The sequence below is a fragment of the Pagrus pagrus genome, assembly GCF_965226575.1.
Source record: "Pagrus pagrus genome assembly, chromosome: 1".
NCBI classification, from domain to species: Eukaryota; Metazoa; Chordata; class Actinopteri; order Spariformes; family Sparidae; genus Pagrus; species Pagrus pagrus.
The window spans coordinates 4,979,446-5,001,916 of NC_140185.1; the positions used below are offsets into that span (position 1 = coordinate 4,979,446).

Genomic DNA, 22,471 nt, shown 5'->3' on the forward strand with positions numbered 1-22,471 from the left:
AGTAGTGTGACAGCGTGGCAGTGCTTTAGACTGAGAATATTACTCTGGTCTATTCAGAGGCTGTTTCTGCTCTTCAGAGTAACACAAGTTTACAGGCACGGCTGTGTTGAAAAATTATTCTGGAAATTCCATCACCATCACGAAATGATACATATTTGCTACCTAGTGTTTTTGATTGACTTTCCGCTATTTCATTTGTGTGTCTGAGTTCTGTGTAAAATTTGCGCATAATGTAGCTTAAAAGAAAAACACGTAACAGAACCATAACTGGTGCATGCAAAGTCTATTTTTTGCTAAAAAATACCACAAAGCAAACCTTTTCTTTGCCTCCTGAGATGACAGATGTGTAAAACTGGTGAAATAAGTAATAATTCTGACATCAAAGTCAAAATGATCATGTCTAAATCTATTTCATCTACTTATGTGATCTTATTTCACCCAACAAGTGCAAAAATGGGTGAGAAGTTCAGGAAAGCTTCTCAGTTCTGTGCAACATTTGTTTGAAACACTACAAGAATAAATTTTTCATAGAAAGGCTATCAGAACAACTGAATTCATTGGTAATCTTACAATCTTATTGAGACTTTTACCTAAATAAAAGGGGAATTCTGGTGTTTTTTAACCTGGGCCTTAGTCTTGGAGTTGATCTTCTTGTCCGACTGCAAAACTTTTGGTAGGAAAGAATGACTTGCACACCAAAATACATAGGCCCAGGTTTAAAAATACCAAAATGTCCCTTTAATCTCATGAACACTTCCTAACTAACTCTTCAAAGTGTTTGTAAGAAAGGCAGAACCAAGCAGCAACAACACACAAACTAAAAGGTGTTCAGAACAGGCACTGCAGCACTACAGAGAGCTGTCTGCAGAGATCAGGGTCGGTTTAAAGCAGTGACGTGTTAGTAAAGCTTTGTGAGCAGAATACATTTCAAGTCATTTACATGTAGAGTAAGTAAAATAAAAAAAATAAAAACAATTTACACTGTACAATACATCAATTCCAATCTGAAGTGAAGCTACGGGGAGTTGAGTCTAAAACTGTTCAGAGAGCAGATCACACAGCCTCTGAGACACTGAGGCTTTGCTGGTCCGGAGGGTGAGGCGGTACATCTACACAGAGAACACACAGTTACACAGGCTGTATCATGCGTCAGTACAGGGATAAACCTCTGTGTGTGTGTGTGTGTGTGTGTGTGTGTGTGTGTGTGTGTGTGTGTGTGTGTGTCTTTACCTGTGCTTGTACGTTGGGCTCCAGCCTGAGGAGGCAGCCCACCTGTGTGCACTTAGAGTGAATGACTCCAGCTCCGACAAAGTTTGCAGGATTGGGATCCACCCCGTCCAGCAGAGCGACACCAAAACCTAAGATCTATAGAAGAATGTACACAAGAGAAGTTAGAAGACCAGTGACGATTACATGTACACACAAAGCACATTGATTACAGAAAGTAAAGGTTTACATCACAAGGCACCATTTTAATTTCCTGACCTCGACACACTAGTTCACAGTCTGACTCTCAGAGTTGTCAGGTCAAAATAATAATTCTTTACACTTTGTGAAACACGTGATTGTCTCAAAGACATTATCACATGTGCTTTAACACACTTGTCAGCAAACTGTTTATTTGTAATTGATTGCTTCCGTTGATTAGACTTTTTACTCTGGGTTGTTCAGGACACAGTGACTGTTTTCCTTCCTTTAGTTCTCATCCATGTCTGTGACAGTTCAGGCTTGACCTTGGAAAACAACATGTGACAAAACAGCCTTGACTCCAGGTCTTACTCAATTGTTTTCTATCTTTTAAGCACCATGTTAATGAAACTCTTTCTGCTAATGCTGTAGCAGATACAAGTGAGTTAGTGGGGATTCAGCCCTGCCTTCAAACAGTGTAGAGGGCTGCACTGGTGCTGGTGAAGGTCCTGGTAAGACATGAAATATGATCAAGGAAGTACAGCTGGGGGATAAGAATAAAGCTTAAAGGCTTTAATGTACGGTGGCCCTGAGGCTGCCCTCACAGATCTGCTACATACTGGTTCAGGTAGTTAATCAGATCAAACTATCAGCATTCAATCCAAAGACACTTTTTCTTATGGGAACTAATTAGTTATATGAAGCTTTCTGTTAGTGCCTTCAACAATCAATTGTTTTCCCAGAGTTTAAAGAAAGTGACAGAAAGTCAAAAACTGCTTCATCATTTTCTAGAAAATATGCTTTAATGTAATTTTAGACCAAAATATTCCAGCAGACTGCTGGGAATGTTTGGAGAATGATTTACACTTTTAGAATGAGGCATGAATGAATCAAATAAACAGACTACACATCATAAATGTATCACTAATTTAATAAGTAAATAAGTGGAGCAGTAACCGCCAAAGTCAGCCATCAAAAAACTCACAAAGAGCTGGTTCATGTCTTCATCTGGGGCAGTTATCTTGAAGAACTGGTTTCTTACCTTGGCCTTGGTAACGTCTGTGTCCATCGGGTGTTTGGCTTTGAAGATGTTCTGAACCTCTTGCTGAGGACTGAAGAAGAAAGCCAAAAAAGATCATCAGACTCATGACTGGGAGGGGGGCAGGGCAAAGTAAGAGGAACCAGTTACTATAGAATGCTAACCACTGCAAACACTGCAATATACACAAGCTATCTGAACCTTATACTGTTCCTTTTTTGTTTTATATATGACCTAATGCGAGGAACAGTCCAAGGAAGCTTTGTGTTCCAACAATGACACTCGTGAGGGGTTGGGGTTTGATCGCACTTTGTTGAATCTGAAGCCATGTTACAGATAGATTATTGGTGTTTTCAACCACTGTAGGGGAGGGTGAGACGAGGGGTGTTCAGTTGGTTGTGACACTACTAAATCATACACACTGGACCTTTAAAGCCTCTGAGCGCTGCAGTGATTTCTGCTTTTTCTGACAGACAAATGCAGGGACATCAGTTACTGCTGACAGGACACATCGGACAGGACAGGGAGCGAGGACGTAAAAGTAACCTTACGCTCCAAGCTGTTTCCAGCGTTGGAAGAAGTCTTGGGATGCCATCTCTGTGGGCTGGAAGAACTTGTTCAGCATCACAGGGAGTTTCACTCCGATGTTTTGAAGAGTTCCACCATATCTGTTTACACACAGAGTGTAATTAGCATATACAGTAAAGCAGAGTATATATGAGTATATATTAAGTGTGGATTCAGACACCAACCTAAACTGGATGTTGAGTACCGGTGCATCTGTGAAATCTGACACGCACTCAATGTTGAGCATCTGCTGGACCTGAGCCCCACCGTCTATTAGGGGGTCTACTGTCTTCGCTTGGACATTCAGCTGTGGAGACAATTGTCAAGGACTCTATAGAAACATAAATGACTAGTAAACTAGTAGGCTTAACTAACTCAATAAAGGTTTGAGCGGTATGCAGAGGCAGCAGTGCTGCAGAATGGAAGTGCAAAACTCTCCATGTCTGGGAGGTAATGGGAGCACTTGTTGATTTAATTACTTGCGTTAACTCCAGTGCTTCCTGTGAAAAGGATATGAGTCTCGAGCGTGTCATGACTGGCCACTGATGAGGAGAAGCTGAGGAACTGTGTGGACGTCTTGTTGCCATAGAACACATACATGCGACCTGTGGGACAGTTAGAGTTCCTTATCTTTGAACAATCACGTCTGAATTGTATCAACAATATTTACTTTAGAATGACTGATCCCATCTTCTATTATTCCTCATCCCGAGCTTGTGAGAAGTCTCTGCAGAAGTCAAGCATACTGGGACAGATAGTATTATAAAGCTGCTCACCCAGGTTCTGCCTGTACTCAGACTTCAGTCCAATCTGCAAAAGCTGGTTCTCAAAGATGATACCATTGTTCTTACAAACGAACCTGGAATTTACAAGCACACAGTTACAACAAGAACTTCCATTGGTGTTTAATATTAAAGTAAATAAAAAAAAGGTCGCACTTACACCCATTTGCTTGGTTTCCGACAAACACCAGCAGAATATTTTCATATCATTTCAAATTAAGTATGAAACAAGGCACAGGGGGTTTAATCTCAAGAGGGTCTAATCAGAAGCCCTTTTCACACAGAGACTCTGCATTATCTCCACATCTATCTCCTGCACATCACCCAACTTTCTGATGGTTCATTACCAAATCGCCGGAGTGCTCCTTTAATATTTTATGGAGTGTGGATTACTCTACAGTATGTGCAACTTCTTACAAATAGTTGTAACCTCTATTTCTCTGTTTATTTCATCAACCAAGCTCACAGTATGGTCCCACCTGAGAAAGTTTTCCTCACACACATCGACAGATGCAGCAGCAGGGCTTTCAGTAAAGACATCAACCAGCAGACTGGCTCCTGCAGCAGGGGGGGAGTTCAGACTGAGCAGGTCCGTGAAGGGGTGGGTGGCACCCTGGGAGAGAAACATCAGTAAACATCATCTGTCAACAGTTCTGACATACAGAGAACACCAGAAACTGAACCCTGTCCTAAATTCAAAGTAGCTGCCAAAACTGTCAGCACCACTGTTGTTAGGTCTCTATAGCAACGACAAGGAAGATGGGGAACAACATGAACACTGTTATGACTCAAACCATACCTGTTGGAGAAGCTAACATTGATTTAAGCCTGTTGAAGAAGCTAACACTGATGCTAGCATGTTAGACTTAAATTTCCTGAAACATTTATTAGGGCCTGCGTCCACATTGCGTTTTTTCTGAGCACCAGCATCTTTGTGTCTCTAACTGAGGAGCGTATGTGTCCACACGCGGCTGCCTAGTCCTGTGCCAAGCGTCTGTTGTCAGAGCACTCTTCCTCTTTTGTGCTGCCGCTCCGAGCGCTTCAAGTTTAAAATCTCTCAACTTTTCAGGCAGGTGCCAGTGATGTCACAGGCGCTCTTTTTTAAGAAAGCCAATCATTTATTAAATCAGTCAGAATTGTCACCTGTCACCCTGGTAATCCAGAAAATGGAAGAGAAGCTTGCTCTGGCTGTGTTTGTCAATCCTGAGCTTTGTCAGACAGAAACTCTCATAACAGAGACAGAAAAGTCCATGTGCAGAATGTCTGTCCGCTGACTGTTGTTAGTGAGCCAGAAAAAACACCATGCAAATACAGGCCCGTACTGGGCCTACTGTATATCCTGTTCTGCAGTAACATGATTAATTAATTAATAATACAAAATAATGATTATAAAGGGTCACTCAGATACATTTCCAAAGGATCAAACCATGTAATGAGACAAAAGTAGCTGCCACTCCAGTGCCAATTAATAATTACAGCATGTAATTCACTATACTATGTGTTGTCTCTATATACCATGGTCCCAGCAGAGCGCATGATGGGACTAGAGGAGGCAGGGCGAGGTCTGTTGGTAGGAAGAAGGTCTGCCATCAGTGAAGGAGAAGACTGATGGATAAAGGAAAGAAAGAGACAGGAAGAGGAAAGGAAGGACAGAGGGGTGAAGACAGAGAAGGAGGAGATAAGACAAGCGAAGGTAAAGATCAAGGAAATGCGATAAATGGAAGAAAATAAAGGCAAAGGCCAAAAAGCTCAACACATTGCATACAATTATTAAATGTGCTGATTTGTATGAGAAGCTTTGCTTTTTAAAAGAGTTTAAGTTTTCCTGAGTTGGATTAATATGAACAAATGTTTGGTAACAAATAAATGAGTCCAATCTGTACTGATCACCATGTTCAGCCATCTATTACAGCACTACTGTGTAATTACCTTTGTTGTGGCTTCAGTGTTCTCGCTGTGCTCAGTGCTGCCGTTGACGTTCCTCCGGGTGTCGTCGATGTCAGGCAGGTTGCCTGGGCCTTTCTTCTTCTTCAGTTTGGCCAGGATTGAAGACTCTCTCTCTGGGAATGGGGGCATCTCTTCTAAGACTGTGGCCTGTGGAGGGGCAGAGAGAGCAAGACAGTGCTGTAAAGCTTCAGGCCTGGGCATTACAGACCGCTACTACACCACTCATTCTCAGTTATTAGTAACCGAGTAAAGTCTTAGACATATGACACAACGTGGCCACTATGATGCAAAGTGTTTTTTGTCAACTCATACGTGTCGACTATTGAGGAAATGGGCCAAATCTCCGGGCCTGAGGTGCAACATCCAAACCATAATGGGCACCATCTGTGCCAAATGAATGTAACATCACTGCAGAGAGCACTGAAACTAACTAACTGACAGATCTAATGGTTGTAGTTTTATCATTAAGTTTTTTCAGTGTTGATCATTTATTATCTGTTCCAGCTTTTCCAAATGTTTGTGCACAGATATGTAATATTAATAGTGTCATTTATGTGAATTTGTGTGATAAATGTAACATTTTGTTGAGGGAGAACCATCAAACACCATCATCAAAGCCTTCTACAAGGAAAACACTGATCTTTAACAAAAACTTTATTATAAAAGGCACATCACAGTGTAGCAGTTCCCATATCAGTAGTGTTGAGGCTTCTGTACTTCACTGTTGCTGCCAGTGAATGCTCAATAAGAACTAGTACATACAACATGTAGTCCGACCATGTCCGAGTGCAAAAATGATTAGAGTTGTTCCAAATGGTGGAGCCATCCCTCCCTCAAAGGAGGGAAAACATGAAGGGGGACATGTGAGGGGAAAAAAGTACAAAGCTTTGTATTATTTAAAAGGGTGTGTGGGAGTTATTTGTGACTTATTTCTGAAATAACTAATTTTTATGGTCACAACATGGAATTATGGCTTATATAGGTGACCCAAGCAGAATTACAAAGAGCAACCAAGTGACTGAAGCAGCAGAACCAAAGCTAATAATTCACCAGAGGAAATCTGACTCTGACACAGCTGTGTGGACTACTGATGATACCACATCAGTCGTCCACACAGATTCACTAACCAGTATGTCAGTGCTGGCGATGCAGCTGAGCCTCAGGTACTCCACAGCTCTCTGCTGAAGCTCCACGTCAGAGTTGCGGAGCTGGCTGTCTGAGCGCAGGACGTCTTGGATGGTGGCCTTCACTTCTGGAAACAAGTTAATGAACTTGATGTAGGCCGACAGCAACAGCGCCCGAGTTGGCACAGAGCACAGGTGGAACTTGGAGTGTAAAAGGTTGAACTGGACCAGAGGGCTGAAAGAGAAGACACAAATGGGAAACAGTAAAACTTCTGCTCATTTCTTACAGTAAACACCGCTACATTCTTTAAGACCTGACCTGGGAGTCAGGCAAATCTGATAACACTTTCAGAGCAGTGAATGCTGTCTGTACCTGGAGCGTGAGTCTCCAGCAATTAGGTTCCCAAACTCTCCCAGGATGTAACCCCCCACCTTAACCAGGTTCTCATGGCAGGCGGGAGCCTGTAGCGCCTGCAAGTGGTCACAAAGCATGACAGCAGTGGGTTAGGAACAACATGGAAGAGATCTGCACACCATTATTTCCAGTCAAGTTTTGAATGGAAAAGGGGTAACAGTTTATAATAACCATCATTAATAAATGTTTGATTTATGGATAATTTGGTTAATAGTTATTTCAATGTCACTATTGGCTCGGAACACGGCTCAGGAAATTCATAGTTGCTGCAGCATGTTAGTGTGTACGCCCGCAAGAAAAGAATATTTTTAAATGTGCACTCAAAAGAGTAAAAGAGCCCATGTGACACCTGGGGATGATTGGTGAAATGGGCTTTTGCAACTCATGTGACCAAACTCATATTTGGACTCGACCACAGAGCTAACAGTTGTAGCCAATTCCCACTGAAGGCCCTGACACACCAGCTGACATCAGCTTGTGGGACCTTGTCAGAGCCATCAGTGAGCATGTGTGGCTCTGGACGGTCCTTTTCTGCAGATTTTTGGCCGACTGAGCATGTACAACCGGCAGCAGCTAATGGGTGAGTGGATCAGTGCACAATATATATTCACGATGAGACGTGAGGCAACACAACAGTCGACCTTCGACACAGCTGGTTCTTTGTTGTCAGTTTGGTGTGTCTGAGTCTTTAGCCCACAATTAGTCCTCTTGGTGTCCAACAAAACCTTTGCCAGGACAGGGGCCCACAGCTTACTGGTGAGGCAGATGCTGAGTGTGCACACTGACATCAAGCTAAATCTTAATGCTTACCTCAAAGACAGTCTTGGCAGAATAGCCTTGGACATCTTCTTGGTTTATGACAATCTGGATGACACGATACCACACCTCCTCACTGACATAGTCGCCGGCGATGCGGATTAGGTTGAGGATGGTATCCACGTACCAGGTGTAGTCCACCGCATATTTTTCTGCCAGGATAGCCACCTTAAGCACCTGAGAAAGACAAACAACTGGCTGAGGACAAGAGCAACACACAGAGAAGCTAAATGGTGTACACGCCTGTGCTGATGACCCACTATCTCCTCTCTGATTGAGTAGTCGGCGGTCTCCAGGTAGCTCAGCATCTCAGCCACAATCTGCTTGGCGTTGCTACGGTCACACATGGCATAGAGCAGATCAACAGCCCGCTGGCGGACACTCACATCTCGCTCTGTCTGTATAAAAACAAACGAACACAATATATTAAATAACAAATGCAGATTAATAAACTGTATCAGCTACTTAAATTCCACTGTAGGCTGTTATACAAACACAGTTATGAAGGGAGATGTGTGGCACAAACTACGGAGACAGCAGCTCTGCCACATAAGCCTGCCCTCTATTAAGCTCATTAATGTAATGTATTAATGTCTTCAAAGAATAAGAACTGACAGAGTGAACAGCTTCTGTCTGAGAACAGGAATGTCTGTTTCTTGGCTCTCACCGAAACCTTCACAAAGAAGTGACATTGGCTACGTGTACATGCACACAATATTCTGGTTTTGGATATTCCACAAATATTCCTGTTTACATGCAGCTGTACATACTCCGGTTGCGTAATGATGCACATTGTTCAACCAGCTTCTTGAAGAAATCAGCATTGTGATATTTACACGTGTTGATATCCAAGACTTTCACAATGTTTAATAGTAGGTGTGTTTCTCCTTTCTTCTGTGCATGCATCTCTACCTCAGCCTTGCAAATTGTTGGACTTCCGGTTTGCAGCTACAAGCATTGGTTTGTTTGCAATGCACAGAACTGAGCCTATGCTGCAAACAGGAAAAAGGCTGTGCGTTGCAAACTGTAGTAAAAACCCTAATGTAGGCACATATTCCAGATGCACTGTATACAAAATGCTCCAAAAGTAGAATAAAACTGGTATATCCAACACCTTAACTGGAAAATGCTACATTCATAATAAGGCCTAATTAGGAATATCCAAACAGAATATGCTGTTTACATGACCTGTATCAAATTCTGAATATTGACATATTCGGAATAATAGCGGAAGATTAGGGTGCATGTTAACGTAGCCACTGACAACAGTGACTGTGGCTTCAGCCTTAATATTTACTACTATTAGCTCAAGTCTGCAACCAAATTGATCCTCTGAGAGCTTTATTATCAGTCTCTCTCTCCTCTAGGCTAATCAATTTGTCCAAACGACTACTGCAGTAAAAAGTACTTTTTGAATGATCAAAATGATCTACTTCACACTTGACATGTTTGTTGCTGAGGACCCAAGGAAGCCTAGTGTTGAATTTGGTGAAATTTGGACACATGACATTCAATATAACAATATTTTAAATGAAGAGCAAACACCACTCTGTGCAGCAACAGGAGCATGGCTTCAGCGCTCTGGCTTCACGACTCCGCAGACTGAACTACAGTACTTCTGAAGTCCTAACAGGTTTTGAAATCGGGTTGTGTCACACACATAAAGAGAAACTCCGATTTTCTTCTCTCTAATCTTCATAACATCTTCATCTTTACAACATGCACAGACTACAAGATTTTAAAATAATGGCACATCACACACTACCGATAAGGTTATTGTACCAGAGGGGGCAATGCACCACCTCAAGTGATTCCTCTCATGTGATCTCATGGGGAAGCAAATGCAAACAAAATAGAGATTAGCATGGTACAACAACTTGCTGAAGTAACATGTTGCATTGACACTAGAAACAAAACCTGAAAGTTAAAGGAGTCTGGATGAGTGAGGAGATGCGGTCCACGTGGCTTTTCTATTCTTCAGTGAGAACTGGAGGTGAGATTTAATGTTACAGTCAACAGCAGTATGCTAACGTAAGCTTCAAGGGCTACCGTTACTGGGCGGAGCTCCTCTAGATGCCTCTCTCATTGGCTGTTGGAAAGTACCAATGTAATCATCCAGATTTTTTTAATGGTAAATATCAATGTAAACATGTCTGATATAATCGGTGCGGCCATGATGAAGAAGGCTTCACGTTGGATCTGTACACCCCTCACATTACCTGATCATCTCTGCCGAACAACATGTTTTGAACTGGCACTGCGGCAGTTAATTAAATGATCATAAATAACCACTGAAAAGGTGAAAAACAATTCCTGCAGCACATCTCAGACTCCATAGCTTCCCACTGGTCAGATGGTTAAAAGAAACATGGAGGAGCAACCATCAGGTTCTACAAGAGATGATCCAAGCTGTACACGTCATTTTCACATTAACCTGCAAAAGCTTATGAAGGGCACACAGCTGTGTAAGGACTCACCTTTAAAGCATTGATCACAGTTTCTATGTGCGTCTTTACTGTCTCATGAGAAAACTCAGAGCTGGCCAGTGTGCACATGCTCTCCAAAGCCAAATAACGGAGGTTGGTTTCTCTGTGCTGCAGAAACTGGCCCAACTGGTTGCAGGCTCGTACCAACAGGGTGGGCTCACTGAGAAACAAGATACAACAACCAGCTGTAGTGTCACAATACCAACACACATTTCAACATCCAATAACCCACAAGTGCTACACAGCACAGAATGTGAACTAAAGGTTTCGCTCTGTAGCCTCGATGTAAAGTCTAAAGATAAAGCATGTTGGTCAGAGCTTAGTGTTCTTGGTGTTTTTAATGTAGTCTGGTGTCTACTACAGAACACTAACATTTAATACAACTTGTTGGAAACAAACACTATTCACTAAATGCCTATCCAGTGACACAATATTAAAATCCTTTTCCAGAACACACCACTGTAATTCAATGAGCAGCAGAGAGCTCATCAGAGTGAACAGAACCAACCTGTCATGGTGGATGATGAGTGAGATGGCTTCAAACAGAACAGCATTCTTTGCATTGGAGTGCTGGACCTTCTTGGACTTGGGCGGCTCCTGGGCTTTATTGAGGATGGTTTCCAGACACTCTGTCAGACGACTGCGCAGCGCTGCATCCTCTGCAACGACAAAGACTGTGTTCTTAGCACCTCCTAACCTTTATTTCAACTCTTGTCAACATTATTACTTCAACTCACTGTTATTATAAGGCCTTCATCATGCATTGTTATATTAACAGTGAATCAAATCACTCTATGTAGTGCCACATTACAAGCAGAGACATTACAGACTTCAGTGGGAAGGCATATGTTGCTGGTTTTCTGCTCCATGTCCAAGTTAGCACAGGCAATATTTCTGCAATCTCATTATCCAAAAGAATGAGATAAACTGATACATCAAGGATCATTACTGTTCTGTAGGTTTCTGCTATTTTAGCCTTTCTACTTTGGAACTAATTATCTGGTGGCAAAAATCACTTCATGCAACCTTTTTTTATTCAAACCCTCAGTTCAGTTTAGTATATATAAGACTATATATATATAATGTGTGTGTACATATATATATATATATATATATATATATATACATATATACATACATATATATATATATATACATATATATACATACATACATACATACAAACAAACATATATATGTATATATATATATATATATATATAAAATCCTATATACATAAGACTGGAGGTAGAAGTTCACACAGTGACTCTGTCCAAAGAGGAAATAACATGCCTACCTGTTTACTCAACCTGTACATGAACAGACATGTAAAAAGGACAATTTGTGATTTGGGGTTGTTATCTACCACACAGTGTTCCTCTCCAGCTGTAGTGCCGGTTGTTCAATGTGATAATGACTTAAAGAGGTCGAGTGTTCTGTCCAGTAGACCAAACCAAATGAAACTAAGGCTACATGTCAGCAGCAGTAGAGCAGTCAAGTCGTTGTAGTGGATCCAGACAGCATTTGTGATAAAATAAATAAATAAGTAAATTACAAAATTAAATTAAATTAAATTATTTTTTCTTTAAAAAAGTGCTGCTTTTTTAAAATAATGACACCAGCAAACAATCAATTACATTCCTGCTCTGTAATTGAGGATCCTTGAAGATCGATACTGATCTTCTTATTTCACTAATAAAGAAAATTATACAATTATTTTTCAAAACTGTTTAATTATACCTTAATTGTAAGCTCTGGAGGATTTGTGGGAGAGGATAGTGATTAAGTTCAGTCAAGAAGACTATCTTTTCAATCACCTCTCTCCCTCCCATGGGCGTTCCATTTTCTCCCTCTCCATCTAACCAACCAGACTCCACGAACACTATCAGCCAGTCACATCTCTGCTGTCAAACTTAAAACCGCTCTCCTCTCTGCTGCTGTCAGCCTCTCGTTTCAGGCATTTGTGCAACCCTCCTCCATCCCATCCACCTCCAGCTTTTCATATCCAGGTTCTTCTACACCTGATTGTTGCATGTTATTTGGTACCACACTGGTTTTGATCGTTTCGACAGGCTACATCTAGAACTTACAACTAGAATTACTGCCTCGCAGTTGTGTGCCTCTCTGCGCACCAGTCAAGTTCCTGAGCTATGGTGTTGAATCAGCTATGGGCTGAACATTTTCAGGCTACATGGACCTCATGGAGAAAAGCTGAACATTTGACATGGTAGTTAAAATAAAAGAGCAAATACCAGAAATGACAAAAACATGAATGATCATCTGGGCACCATGAATATCAATCCTGCTAGTGGTCTTTGAGATATCGTTGCTGTGAACATAAAATATATTTTCCTAAATGATGTACAAACTACATGTAGGCAGCAGTAAATGTGTTCCACTAATTATCGGGTGATGGGACTGTACTTTTCTACACTGGAACATAATTTCTCCTCCAGAAACACATGACTGTACTGTACCATACCAGGTGGAGGGTAGCACTGTAGCAGGCGCAGCAGTTTGACAGACAACCATGGTGCAGCAACAAAGTAGTATGTGTAATCCTGGAGGTCGATGGATGCAGAAGTCACTATCTGTACAAGCAACAACAAGAGAACACATCAAGAGATGGTGACATGAGAGATGATCTTTTAGCTCAGTATGCAGTCACAGAAAGATACCCACCCTACTGAGCCGGGCCACAGCCAGTGAGATGGATGTTTTGAAGTCGTCTGGACTCTTCTGGGCCAGAGTGGTGATGAGGCTGGTGGCTGCAGTTACTACTCCCTGAAAACAGACAGACACACCTTTTAAACCACGGACCACCTGACACAATACTTCATTATCCTCGGCCTGTTTCAGGTGCACGGACATTAGAGCGAGTGAGTGGGCCACACTAAACATGCTGCACACTCATTTTGGAGTATTACATGTAGATCATCAAAGTATTCTGTGTTAGCAGTTACTTTATCAAAATCAACACACTACTACTGCCAATTGAAACTTTCAAAGAGAAATCCATTTTTTTTTTCACCACCATCTGAGCAGCTAGCACTCACTGTATCTTATTTTGTTTTTACCTTATTGATTCTAATGGTTATTAATTTCAGTGTTTTATAGTGTTGATTATCTCCGAAGTCCTGATTAGTGGAGTTATTAGTACTTTTCTCATGTTCTGTTGTTTGTAAAATATATCTTGAGATGGATGCCTTGTGCCTTGAGGCACATAAGGTAACCAGAGCCTACAATTTACTGACAGCTTTTTCGGCTGTGAGAAACTCTATTTTCTTTAAAGACTGGATTATAAGAGAACAGTGTGTATCAACAGCACACTCTGAAGTCAGCCATATTTAGTGTGCATACTTGCTTCTTTGAGGATACTGTATTTTGTCACTTTTCCAAAGTGAGCACATTAATCAGTATGCAGTATGGAACTGGGACATGAGTACAGTCCTACCAGGTGCTGATCATTCAGGAGATGGACCACTCGTGCTGTCCATTCACCCATGGGCACCAGGTCAGCAGACGTCCTGTTGAGCCGTAGCAGACATAGTGCTGCACTCTGCTTCACGCTGTCCATGGTGTCCCTGATAGAAGCAAGCACAATTCACAACTTCAGTCGCCACAATCATCATCTCAACTAATCTAAATTATACACTACATAGAATTACAAGCACAGTCCAGCATAGATTACAATCAGACAACCTGACATCCAATTTGACAATGACCCGCATCTCACACATATCATCAACTTTCACAACCTGATGTGCCAGATGAGTATTGTTACACAGAATCATCTTTCAAAAAACACTTGGCAGGTCATTGGATGAACCATCCGTCTATCAGCAACTGTCACAGGCGAATGTCCTGAACCCAATAAAAAACAGGCTCAATAGGTATCACAAAGACAGAAAACCTTTAGGTCAACACAGTACAAATATCTACCTACCAAATGAAGCCACTGAATGTATTATTACTGCTAAAAGAAAGAAGAATGATCTTTTTTCAAAAACGCACATACTGAGGAGCATTTGTTTATGCATAATGAGTAGTAACACTTTAACATAAAACAGTTTCAAGGAAATGAAAATAATCCTTCATATGAAAATCTACATTCAAAATATGTTAAAAAGTTGTTTCATAGCAAGATCTGGGTCACTCAACGTCTCTCTGCAGGACCAAGAAACTTCTAGATGTGACAGAACTACATTAATATACTCCACAGAATCAACAGTGGATGCAAGAAGGTGAAGACTGGAGAGGATTCATGTTTGAAAATGAAAGATTAGGGTTTATGTACAAACCCTGCCACCAAGATGCTGGGAATCTCAGAGGCAAAAGCCTCAGCCATTTCCCTGCTGCCCACATTAGCTATGCAGTGCAGGGCCAGGTTCATGAAGGTGGGGTTGCGGCTGGCCAGGTCATTCTTAATGGCGTTGTTGATGAGACGGATCAGGTCGCTGTTAGAGTTCACCAACACTGAGATGAATAGGTAACCCTGCAAGGAGACATGGGAGAAATGTTTGTAGTGCAATTCCACCACATAGAGGAGAAACAATACTGTATATCTTAAACTATGTGTTTAGTCCCAACCCTTACAAATATGTTAAAATATTTGTAACATACACTTTAGACACTGGATGGACATGAGGACAAACTTACAATCTGTTTCTCTGTGTACTTGTTGGAGCTGAGGAGGTTGACAGCCTCCATGTGTCCAAAGTCAATATCATGTCCCAGGAGGAAGATGAACAGCAGCTTGCAGACATACTTCTTTTTACTGTAGCCATCTAGAGCCTTGTCTCCTATCAACACATGCACAAATACACACACACATCCACACACACACACACACACACATGGATTTGAATGTTTACATGAAGTAAAATAAAAGCAGAGATTTCAAACAATGCATTTAGGCATCCTATACCAGACTTGTGAGTAATGGAGGAACAGGGTGGAATTAGATTTTTACAGCCAAATATCCATTTTAGAGCGAACAAAGCATTGATGAGGATTTGATTCAGAGTTGGCACTTCAGGCTGATGTCTGACTTTAACTTATTATGTTCTTGTGGTTCATGCATTGCCTTATCCATAGATATTTAGTTTTCATAGATAATTCATAGATATTATTGTCATTCTCATCATTTTAGGCAACATGTTAAAATTATGAGAATGACAATAATATCTATGGCCTCAACCCAGTTACAGAACAGTCTAGCGCAGCTGCAGGGCAGCTACACTACTCAACTCCTGTAGCATGAGTCCAATGTTTTACCTGTAAGACTCACATTTGCAGTTAAAGAAATACAAAGTGTGCTTCCTGGTCAAAGTTCAGTTATAGAACCCATCACAGAGCATCTCTCCAGCATCTGGTGGAAAAGCTTGCCAGTGTACAGCAGCAGGGTCAGCGCTTTGGAGAAGCAAACACAACTGAGTTGTTCTGCACTGTTCTGCGTCACACTGAATTAAGTCAAGTCAATTTCATTTACATTGCCTAAAGATGACAAATCACAATTCCTCAGGGGGCTTTAAAATCTGTGCAGTGTCCCTAAAAACTATTAGCCGGAGGCGGCACCTGCATAGAAGTCCTGTACAAGATCCACTCAGCCAGCATGACTTTCTGAATACCTAACCTCTGTCCATCTATAAATAATGTCATCAGACTTCCTTTAGGCTTTCTAGCTAAATAAACTATCATATACAAGGAAAACGTTCACTTTCTATGCACACAGATGTGTAAGACCAAATACACAGATTACAGGAAATGGTGTACTCTGAGGAGCACGGCTGAAGGGCCTCTCAGACACAACACTACGACAACACTCCGCTCCACAAGCCATGGTGGCTTTTTGCTGCATCAAGCAAAGTGGTGTGCAAGGCTCAGTGCACCACTTGGCAAGTAACCTTTCAATCAGGTTGGGCTCAGCGGTGCTGTAACTGCACTGAACCCAGGAGCGAGCACTGTGTCTGACAGGCCCATGAGACAATCAGGGAGCTTGCCAAAACATGCACTGCTCATCCCGCAATTTTCTTTTTAATGCTTCCAACTAAACACATTGTTTCAAGTCTTTTTTACAGATTACATATTGCACATTTAAGTTTGTAAAAAAACACTCTTCATGGTTCCAGGAAGTTGCAACATGTTGAAAATCTTTCGTAACTTACGAACGGTTGGTCAGGCTGACTCAGAAAATAACTGCAGGCGAGGAAGATGAGTTTTAAGGAAACAAAGTTCAACAAACCCTCCTTCTAACAACAGCTGAAATCTGTTTTGACTGTAGTTATGAGGATGTTTCTTGACATTGCAGTGATGGGTCGAATTTGTGTGTTTCATTATCATTAAATGGACTTGACTATGGACAGCTTTTTACTTCCTTCATTTCCTACTGTAGTTTTCAATTATGTGCCCAGGACACACATGGCATCACAGACTACAGTAGTTGTGGAGACTGTTGAGGTAAGGCCAAACCTTGGTATAGTGCAGGGACAGGAGAACACATAGGGAATATGCCACAATGAACATAGGCCAATATGCTGGTCACTATGGACAGAGGAGGCAGCTTCATTCTGGAGCAAACTAATTATAGACAGAGAGGAACAGGTGGCAGAAGAAACAGCACCAACATAAGGCTTCTCTCACGGTGCAGACAAAGCAACAGACATTTCAAAACTGCAGAGAAACTGAAAAAGGGCGAAGCTGAGACAAAGTCACGTGGTAAATTAGCAAAGCGGATTAGCAGCTACTGGAGAACTTGTGTCATGCAAAGGAAGGTTTTTATTAGAATCAATAACACATCAGGTGCTACAGTCAGTTTTACCTCCCCGATCACTGAATATTAGCCTGGTTTGTCAGAATTGTTCACCTACCTTTAAATTTGGAGCGGATATTGGCCAGCTCTTTGTTAATCCTCTTAATTTCAGCCTCTTTACTTTTACCTGTAAATAGATCAAGATATGTTGCATGTTATATAATGCTGTGATCAAGTGATAAGGTTGAATAAGCCATCTGATTTCCTTGTATACACTGCTCTGCTTCATACAGAAAACATGTAATTCACTGCAACATTATGGCTCTGTCATGTGTTTTTATAAAAAGCTGCATAATATGAGCCATATTAGCTACACTCAGGCACTTTATTGGGTACACCTTTCTAGTACTGGGTAGGACCTCCCGCCTGATACTAGACAGGGTGGATCCATGTGTGCATGTCGTTTGAACCAGATTTTGACCCTACCATCTGCATGTCATCAAAACAGAGTTAGCAGACCAGGCTAAAGTTATCTCCAATAATGAATGAAGGTGCAGATTAACAGGTCCAAAGAGGGTCCTTTCTCTTTCATCCCAGTGGGCCCAATTCAAACAACCTCTTCAGTGCAGAGGTTAAGTTAGCATTAAGTGACAGTAAACATTACACACTAAAATATATATAGTGTACGTGCTGACAGTATACACAGATACACGGACACAGCAAGTATTCTGCTCAAACCTGTGAAATGACCTACAGCAGCTGGGACTGGTGGACTAACAAGACAATCAGTAAATAAGTGTGAGCTTTGTGTGTGTGGTTGTGACCCGACATTCCCAATAAATAACAATGCTTGGGTCATTGACAGAGACGCATCATTCTTAGTCAATACCATCTTCCAAACCAAGGAAGAAACATTCAGAAGCTAACGCTATTCTCTTATTATCTCAACTCTTCATATTGTCCTTGAATCATTATCTCACAATTATCCTTTAAAGATGTCATTATTATAAGTTGTCAATATTGCCATAATTGTGAGATAAAGAACCTATAATTACAAGACATTTATATAATAACTACAACTATGTTTTGTCCTAATTGCAATATTATAAGTTGTAATTATGGCATGTGAAAGTCAACTCAAAATAATCTCTGAATGTGTTTTCCTTTGGTGAGTGCAGTGTGCTACTCTGACATAGAACTGTTCACACTTCTCAAAGTCACATATTCATTCTAACACACAGTCAGTACCTTAATTAGACCCCTTTCTACATGTATAATATAGATACTATAATGGGACAGAAGTGAACGCTAATGGAGGAATTGAAATGTTAGGCAACTTGCTCGGCCACGGTTCAGCCCTATAGAAATACACAGTGAATATGTGATATTTGTGTGTGTTTGTAAGTGGTCACAATGGAGTCTATAATTATCTGTGTGTGGGAATCTACTTTGAAAGCATAGCTTTGCAAGCTACCAATTACTTTACAATGGAAGATGTTGAACTGCGGTATAGCAAAGCTACCTAACAGAGAAACGTAGCTTGGTTTACTGAAAAATAAATCAAAAATAATAAATAAATAAAACATTTTTATCAAACTGACATCGTACATATGATGGGAAATTATATGGAAAACATAATACAAAAAAAGTCATTTACGAGCAAAAAATACCACAAAATGTGCTCACTTGTTCACAGGTCATATACAAACCCAAAAACATTAAACACCCCCACATTCATGCACATTAAAGTGCAGGAGTGTCAGCTTAGGTTCTGGATACAATTTCCATCAGTGAGAAACGTGATTTCCAGCAACGAGTCAGGGTGGGGGTATTGCACCAAGAAGGATTTCTCAGTTAGCAAGGTAACTTCTGAAAGAGCATGCAACAACTTCTCTGAACATTTGTAAATAATTAGCAATAATGAACACGTATGACAAATTGACACCTATGATTGCATTTATCTTTGCATTTCTTCACAGTGGTCAGGACGAAAGAATGAAAAACACAATACGGCCCAAAATTATTGGTCATTTTAGTAATTAACTACACAAGAAGGCGGGGGGATGCACTACTCGATCCGATATGCAAATATGAATGTAGTTGAACTACTCGCAAGGTAAGTTATTGCAAAATGTAGTTAAACGTACTACAATGACTTTTTAACTGGTTATGAAACAGTCTCAATTTAATACTGATGCCTCGATAGAGTGATGTAGTCCTAAAACCTTGACGTTGGTTACAATATTTGTACATTTGGCTCCCTCGTTTCAAAGTCAGTGTTTTTTTAATTTGATTTTTGGTTAAATGCCTTACATGTTTTGTTCTACAACATAAAATAAATTGTTTAACGTCCCACAATTTAATTATAAAGCACTTACTGTGCACTAACAAGTGGCTAAACGCGACTACAGAAGTTGTCGGGGACATTAAATGTCATCATGCCAAACACAGACTCATCTATTCACTAGTCCGTCTTTACAGGCAGACCTCAGCTGCAAATCATTCTAAATCGATCTTTATAACTTGTAGATTGATCAATTTACAGAAAACCTGTATAGTAATTGAGTAGTAAGATGCTTAGTGGTGGTGACGTTTCAGTCATGTCACTGTGATGTCGTCTGTTTATAGCCTAACATTAGCTTTTTACTTTATGATTTAATTTATGCTTCAAAAATCACAAAAGCGGTGTTCATCTGTGAAGATGATCTTGCTGAACATGACATGTTAGTGTCATAAACATACATTTTTGCCGATATTCCAAAGTCCTATTGAAAAATCCCATAAACTTTTTGTGGAGGGAATCGGGGTGATGCTAACTTCAGGGTTAGCCTACAAAAATGCGTCTTCGCTACACCACTCTATATGACCTACATAACCAAACAAGAGCATCAGCATAAAGACTGAAATTCAGTATAGTTATAATGGTTATTCTAAGTGCCTGTCAAATAAGTGAAATGACTAGAGCAGAGTGCTGAGGATCAACTGAGGAGTCTAAAAGCCTGAGCAAAGCTGCTGCTCTGTAGTCTGGTGGTACAGCACCTTTCTTCATCACAGTCATATAACGGTTATTAATCTTACATAGCCTAAAATACATACATTACCTGGCCATGCATCCTGCAAACAGCTGTGTTTAATAAAGCGATATACTGTGTTCATTCACTTCCAAGACAAATGCTAGTCATACTCTTGGGTAAGAATTCAATGCAACGAGTAAAACTAAATATATTTCATTAAATACCAAAGGGTTAAATCATATGATTAAAATCAAAAAAGTTCTATCATGGCTGAAGAAAGAAAGCGCTAACAAAGCATTAACAGAGGAGACCAACTGCAATGATAAGGAGCAGGAAAAGCTTAGAAGAGAACAGCTCAGTCAGCTAAACTGTTCTTCCTTTTGACCAAGTAACAGAGGAGTGGCTATTCTGATCAATACAAATACAGCATTCATTTTAGATAAATATATTAAAGGAAGAATTGGTCATCATGTTCTCATAACTGGTGTACTATATGGGTAAGACTACGATTTGGCTGTATACACTCCTAAAACTCTAAACTCCAAACAGGACCTCTAACTAAATTGAACTTGCGCTCCCTAGAAAGCGACTCTTTCCCCGTACTTTGTATGCTGCAAACATATCGCTGATTCTTAAAAAGAGGAAACCCGAGATGCTTGTAGCCCGATTAGTTTAACAAACTTTAGTGTATCCAAACTTTTCTGTGTAATAGATTTAAGGAAGTGCAGTGTGGAATACGACACAGGCAACACACAACACTGCACATATCAAATAAATTGATCCCAGCAGATCTTCATATACCAAATGTAAAATGTTAAGTGGAACTACATGCTCTGTTTCTGGGACTGTTTTCAAATCCCCCAGTTTGAGTTTTCTCAGTGAATACAGTTCTGACATAAACCATCTGTAGAGATCCTGGTCGTTTGTTAGCAGGGCTGCCATTCACAGCTGGAATCTGAGACTCTCATAGATCCAAACTGCAAAATAAACCTGTTTACTTAGCAAGAAAATGTAATGTTACGCAATGATATAGATTCACAGAAAGGAAATGAGACTAGTTTCATCATGGCAGTCACAGATAACTCCCTGAACCAGTGATCCTGGTGAGTTCATCCAAGAGGGAAGTGGCCTGTTTGATTGACTTTATGCAGGATGTGTATGTAGTAATAATGTGTTCAAATAATGTGTATTGTTTGTGACAAACGTGTTTTCACACATTTTTCCTCTTTTTTCTTATTTAAATGCACATGCTGTGTGTTTATCACTGACCCTGATCATAACTGTGACCGTCCTGTTGACTTTACCTCAAATAATAACACAATAATCCTCACAACTATCTGAGACCCATCAGCCGCTCACAGATGACAGTTACATGGTCTGTATTATCTCAGGCTAGCGGTCCACGCCCTTTGACATGGTGTTAGCAACTGGAAGCTAGCAGCTAACGTAGCTAGTGTAGGCTAGCCAGCTGAGTGGGTGTAAACCCGCCTTAACACCTAAAAGTTGCCCAAATTGTGAGTGAGGGAGCGATGGAGACACTTGGGGACATGTTCCCGTCAGACCGCTAATGCCGTTCAACGTTACACCAGAGAACTAGCTTGTTACGAGCCAGCAAAGTGTTGTCTGTGAGTGTGATCAACAAACTTACAGTTCCTAATGTCAGAGATGAACACGGCCAGGCCACGCATCCCGTCCCCTTTAGAGACCGCAGGCATTTTGTCCGCTCCCTGTTACTGTGACGTCTTCTCTTCTGGATTTTAAACTAATTTGAACAGGTCACTTTGTTACAAAGTCTGCTAACCAGCTAGCAGGTGCTGGAGAGCAGGGAGAGCAGGGAGAGCGGGGAGCCCCGATATGTGACAGCCTGAGAAGGAGACAGGAACCAGACACACTGCGGCTGCGTTCCATACATCTCTGGAGCAACACCACAGACGTTGGCAACAACTACAACTGAAGGCAGGGCTGCGTTCCATTCACGTGGAGTTTCACACCAACAACACCAACCGGTTCTTACTTCAGCTGGATCAACCTGACAGCCTCACACAGCAGGCTGCTTTACAGACATGGAGTCAGCAGCCAGCACCGTGTTGTTGCTCTGGAGAAGAAATGTGTAATATATATTA

At 41.0% G+C, this 22,471-nt stretch overlaps 1 protein-coding gene across 1 annotated transcript; it reads right to left on the bottom strand.

Moving 5' to 3' along the window:
* Nucleotides 1–264: 264 nt before the first annotated feature.
* Nucleotides 265–22,269, bottom strand: LOC311263163 (AP-2 complex subunit alpha-2-like). Its single transcript, XM_084363083.1, has 23 exons — nucleotides 21,997–22,269; nucleotides 17,453–17,521; nucleotides 15,243–15,385; nucleotides 14,885–15,078; nucleotides 14,038–14,167; nucleotides 13,266–13,367; nucleotides 13,066–13,174; nucleotides 11,092–11,242; nucleotides 10,575–10,743; nucleotides 8,358–8,495; nucleotides 8,092–8,274; nucleotides 7,240–7,337; nucleotides 6,870–7,101; nucleotides 5,725–5,889; nucleotides 5,311–5,400; nucleotides 4,275–4,408; nucleotides 3,790–3,872; nucleotides 3,528–3,618; nucleotides 3,199–3,321; nucleotides 2,998–3,114; nucleotides 2,450–2,519; nucleotides 1,231–1,365; nucleotides 265–1,109 (listed from the first exon to the last, which is right to left on the bottom strand). The coding sequence occupies exons 1-23, from the start codon at nucleotides 22,061–22,063 to the stop codon at nucleotides 1,032–1,034; spliced, it is 2,871 nt and encodes a 956-aa protein (XP_084219209.1). The 5' UTR covers nucleotides 22,064–22,269; the 3' UTR covers nucleotides 265–1,031.
* Nucleotides 22,270–22,471: the final 202 nt, after the last annotated feature.